Genomic DNA, 5448 nt, shown 5'->3' on the forward strand with positions numbered 1-5448 from the left:
GCGCCAGCGGTTCCTCCCGGCCCCGCGCTGCAGCCGCTCCCGCTCTGTGCCCAGGGACTACCCGGGAACGTGGCTCTCCTGAAAGCGCCCGACAAGGAGACGGATAGTCTCGGGGTCCACGTCCTCCGTGGTGGCCGTGCCCCTGCGGGGTGAACCGCCCCCATGGCTAACCTCGGGCAGGGGCCGGGCAGGGCCGGAATCACAGGTCACTCACACTTCAGCGGGCACCAGAATACTTTCCAAGGCCTCCACCTTTACCCCCACCCCAAATACGAATCTTTAACGGTCTACGCCAAGATTTTTAAAAATAGGCAAAACAGATGTATTGGCAAAACCACCACACCTGGGTTTAAAAGCCCAGCTGCGGAAACCAGGGCCTTCCGCTCTGTGGGGCTGTTCCTCCAGCCGCAGGAGTGCACCCCCACCTCAGACCTTGCACTCGGCCCACCCAGACCCCCCCGACCTCGCTGATCTCCTACAGGAGGGTGGTTGTGCCCGCCCACTGCTGTCATCCCCGCAGCAAACCCGTGCTGCTCCCTCGCCGGGGTGTGGGGCACGGGCAGAGGCCAGTGAGAGGGTCCTGCCTCCTGTAGGTACAGTGGCAAAGGGCTACGGGCGGCAGAGAAGCCGGCCCCTAAGCACGAGTCTGCAGAAGTAGCAGTCATTCAATAAATACATGCTGATTTATTTGTAGGGATAAGATGATGGTTCCGAAGGGGATAAACTCAGGTGGTGCAAGCGCTTTATTTATTTGTAATGCCCCTTCCTGGGCAGGCAAGGCAGCAAGTTCTAGGATGAACTAAAATCATGCCCTGTTTAAAGAGTCACTGTCAGCAGCGGGGTTTGGGGCGGGGGGTCAATTTAAGAAAACGAAAAACACAACAAAAAACCCTCAGTGATTCCTAATTGCTTTTCAATACACAGGCTTGGAAAGGAGCTTCCACTGGGTTCAGAAGGCGCGACTCCTGTGTAGTGTTCGGGGAAAGGGGAGGACGTGATCCGATGCAAGCTGGCCTCTTAGCCCACAGACGCCAGGACGATGTCCACGGGCAGCTCCTCCGAACTTCTGGCTGTCACCTGCATAGTGACCGTGTCCAAAAGCAGCAGCCGGGAGCGCACCAGGATGTCATGGCCGCCCCGGAACACGCCTGCAGGGGAGGAGAGAAGGCAGGTGCGTAAGGCCGAAGGGGGCTGCGGGGCTGGGCTGAGGGCGGCGTGCCACAGCTGGCAGAGGCAGCTCTGGGGTGAGATGGGAGCTGTGCAAGGCGCTGGGCATGTCACTGCACCTCTCTGAGCTGCAGCGTCATCAGTGACCTCGGCAGAGATCAGTGTGCACGGCACGCTGCTGCCAAGCCCCATGCACTACTGGACGTGTACGGTTCTGTGCAACATCACCGAGGCTCTCAGACTGCATCGAAGCTCACAGACCGAGGGACAGCCCCACCAGGGCAAAATCGCAGTGCAGGCGTCTGTAAAGCCCAGGGGATGGGGTGCCGCACTGCGGGCTTGGGGGCGGCCAGCTGTGAGCGGGGCACTGGAGCAGAGCCACTTCCTAACCCTGTTTATAAACACCCAGAGAACAGAGCTTCCCTTCGCTCATAGTTCCAGCTGCAGCAAGCACATTGGCTCATCAGCTTTTGGAGAACCAACGGGTCAGAAACATTTACATACGAAATATCTATGTATGGGGTTTGCCCTAAAATGATCTGGGGGTGGAGAACGCATCTGGGTAGGGATGCTTGTTGCTAGCTGGAGGAGGAGCGCATGGGGCTCCGTGTGGGTAAGTGTGAAAGTTTCCAGAAGTGCTTAAAAATCCCGTTCCTATTAGAAAGGAATAACCAACTCAGTGGAAAAGTATATATGAGATAAATGAAATATATATGCTGTTTCACATCAAAGGATACGAAAATGACTGTGGCAGCTCGCATTTGAGGAGATGCTGAGCGTCAGTGTACAAGACACGCAAAGTGAAGCCACACGAGACACCATTAACACGCCTAGCAGACCGTACAGGCTGAGAACACACTGCCTGGTTGGATATGTGGGAGAGAAGGCACACGATTCCTATGGAAGGCAGCTGGAGATATTTACTGAGACGAAAAATGCACTTTGACCTGGTAAAGCCTTAAGAAACTCACCCTACAAATACCCAGAGTGCACACATCCAAAATAAAGTGCCTAAGCAGACACGTGTGTGCGGGATTATTCCCTGCGGCACGGTTTGTAACGGCAGAACACGAGAACCATCTAGGTGTCCCTCAGTCCACGTGCCGGTTCTGTGAGACAGCAGTCAGCCACGAGAAACACGGTCTGGGAAGACGGGAAACTTCTGGAGGTGGGTGATGGTGATAGTTGCAAAACAGCGGGAATGTACTTAATGCCACTGAACTGATGTAAAAATCACTACATTGGTAAATTTCATGTTATTAAGAAAAGAAAAAAAAAGAAGAGGAAGCTCTCCAAGATGCATGGTGAAGTGAACACCCAGGTGCAAAGCAGCGTGCCCGCCATCTGCATATGGCTGTCTGACTCTGCACGGGGCAGCGTGCACACTCGCTCTCACGTCCTTAGGATCACAGGGAGGTGCCTGGCGTCCTGTGCAGTAGCTCACTGGCTGCCCGTGGGTAGGGACACTGACTAGCTGGCCTTCTCATACCTTGTGATGTTCAGCGCTGCGAGCTCTAAATCCCCGGGTTCCCCAGGGGCACCCAGGCCCTTCCCACGAGAAACGCTACTTACCGGCCAGGAGCAGCGTGTGCGTGTTCTTGTTGTCTGGCACTTTGTCAGACCGCTCACAAGGGTGCATTCCTAAGAACCTGACGATATTGCCCACAGCCTCTGCAGGGAGAAGTCCCAGAGTTATTACCCACTTACCTCATCTCCACTTTGCGCTATCACCACTCCCCCAGCCCCAAATCCCACTGTGTGCAGCTTTTACTGAAGCAGCATCTGAACTTTCCCTTGTGGCTCAGCTGGTAAAGAATCCACCTGCAGTGTGGGAGACCTGGGTTCGATCCCTGGGTTGAGAAGATCCCCTGGAGAAGGGAAAGGCTCCCCACTCCAGTGTTCTGGCCTGGAGAATTCCATGGACTGTATCATTCATGGGGTCACAAAGCATCGGACACAACTGAGCGACATTTTTTATTATTTTATGTATCTGAACTATATGCTCTAGACTTGGCCCTGGATCTCTGGGGGATGGGGGCGGGGATGGGGGGAGGAAGAACACTTCAACAGTGGCCAAGGGTCTTGAAAGGCAGGCAAACCAGAACCGGCACCCCCAGCATTTACCCTCGAGTGTCTTGATGGTGGACAAGGTGAACGTCTCCTCCTTCTGGAACTCATCCCCCACCTCGTCCCAGGCTGCCTCGAAGTTCAGCTTCATGACCTTCTGGATGTGATCCGCTATCGTGACTTCCAAATCCTCCAGCTGGGGGGTGATAGGGGGGTGCTGAGGCACGCAGCTCCAGGGAGAGACGGCCGAGAGCCTCCGCTCCGCTCTGCCCACCCGCCCCTCCCACTGCGCAGGCTCCGAGCGCTGCGCTCCGGGGCCGGGCCCCACCAGACCGGTGGCCTGTCCTCAGCTGCTCACGGCCAGGTGGTGGCCCCTCAGCGGGACGCGCCCTCAGACACCGAACTCCTGGAGGCTCCAGTCCTTTATGTAGAGCAGTACCGTATTTGCGCTTAAGCTAGACACGTTTTCCTTATGCTCGGCGCCACCTCTCAATTATTTATAATACCTGATATGATGTAAATGTTCAGGAAACAGACGTAAATACAGTGCAAACGCTAAGTAAATAGTTGCCTTGTGTGACAAGCTCAAGTTTTGCTTTTGCGAATTTTCTGGAACCCACTTTATTTTCCACCTGTTGGTTGGATCCATGGAGGCAGAACCCACAGATATAGAGGGCCCACCGTCCTCCTCTTGGGGTGCTGGCTGTGAGAGCACACCCTCCGAAGCCGCCCGTGCCTGACTCGATGGGGCGGGGGGCGAGGAGTGCTCAGAGGCCGCCCCGAGTCAGCCGGGCCCGCTCTGGACGCGCACCCTGGACCGACTGTGTGGAAAGGTCCCCGCTCATTTGCCAGCAGCTCTCTGCTGAGAGCCTGCTCCCGTGCGTGGGGAGGGCGTTCACAGGCAGGACACAAAGCCTGTGGCAGAAGCCGGGCCTCACACCCAGCCCTCCCGGCCTTGGCTGCGCTCACTGATGGCTCAGGCCTGGACCCAGGAGGACACGTGCCCGTCGGGTGTGCTCCAGCGACTGCCCCTCTGGCCACGAGGGCTCAGGCAGTCTCCACCCCAGGCTGCCTGTCAGGGTCTGCACTCAGATGGCATGGCGCCACCACGCGCTGGGCAAATCGAGAATGACCCTGCCCGCGGCTCCGTGCTAGCCCTGTGAGCTGGAGCTGGAAGGAGCATCTCACTGCGTCGGAAGGTCGCCGACAGATACAAACTGACCCCGGCTCTCTAGAAAGCGACTGCCAGCAGGAACCAAAAAGCCTTGAAACCGTCCTGCATCTTTGACCCGATTATCCTACTTGTGGAAAGAAACTGTCTAAAAAAATGTTTTTTTAATTATTCTACTTCTAGTCACAAGAAGACAGATCTGAAACACAGGTACAAATTTATACTGAAAGGGCTGTTTAATGTAGCACTTAAAAACTGAGAATTTGGAATCACAAATGCCCAATGTCAATGGAATACAAAGTAAGGTGAGTTAGCATATGTCAATAGAAGGGAGTGTTTTAAAGTCATTAAGACTTGTGTCATTGAAGTATTTGTACTGACGGGAAATTACACCCGGGTTCTAAGTGAGCCCAACAAAATCGGTGATGTATGTAATGACATCAGATACAGCTTCTCTCCCCGCAGCCATTCCCAAGGACTATGGTGAACGTTTCCCTGTCTGAGTGTACTTGTTTTTGTATTTCCCAGGTTTTCTTGTGACACTTGAACATGTTATTTTTTAAGTTAAAAACAGGAACTCTTTTGCGACGTCTAAACCGAAACCAGCGCACACCCGTGCAGGCTGGCCGTGAGCCCTGCAGGCCCTGCCAGCGCTTACCACGTACTCATCCTCGTAGCCCTCGTCGTCCGCCTCTCCGGTGGTGGGGTCGCAGTCCTTGACGGTGAACTTCATCACGCAGCTGAACGTGCAGGCCACTGTGGGAGGGAAGGCATGCTGTCGGGGGGCCTCTGTGGGCGGGCGGCCACAGCCTGCCCTCCAGGCCTCGGCCGCGCCATCGGCCCGGGCCAGCCTGCCCCCGGGTCTGGGCCGAGGGCAGCAGCGTGGGGAGGCAGGAGCGCCGGGTCGCAGCCTGAGGAGCTGCCCTCACGAGGAAACAGGAGCAAGGGGGCCAGAGACGCTTCAGGCTGGCCACACCCACGAGCCGCCCAGGCCCACCATCCCAGGCCCGGAAAAGCCCCTGCCTCTTTGGGAGGAGTGGACT

The 5448-nt window shown here is 56.0% G+C and overlaps 1 protein-coding gene across 1 annotated transcript in view; it reads right to left on the reverse strand.

Annotated features, from left to right (window-relative positions):
* Window positions 1–664: 664 nt before the first annotated feature.
* The window catches only part of COPG1 (COPI coat complex subunit gamma 1), a 17823-nt gene continuing 13039 nt past the window's right edge, over window positions 665–5448 (reverse strand). The window contains exons 21-24 of the mRNA XM_040246657.1: window positions 5064–5161; window positions 3292–3430; window positions 2740–2838; window positions 665–1148 (exon numbers count right to left, since the gene is read on the reverse strand). Of these exons, the coding sequence (XP_040102591.1) occupies window positions 1018–1148; window positions 2740–2838; window positions 3292–3430; window positions 5064–5161 (467 nt within the window). The 3' untranslated portion in view covers window positions 665–1017. The remainder of the gene's footprint in view (window positions 1149–2739; window positions 2839–3291; window positions 3431–5063; window positions 5162–5448) is intronic.

The sequence above is a fragment of the Oryx dammah genome, unplaced genomic scaffold (genome assembly GCF_014754425.2).
Source record: "Oryx dammah isolate SB20612 unplaced genomic scaffold, SCBI_Odam_1.1 HiC_scaffold_9, whole genome shotgun sequence".
Taxonomy (NCBI): domain Eukaryota; kingdom Metazoa; phylum Chordata; class Mammalia; order Artiodactyla; family Bovidae; genus Oryx; species Oryx dammah.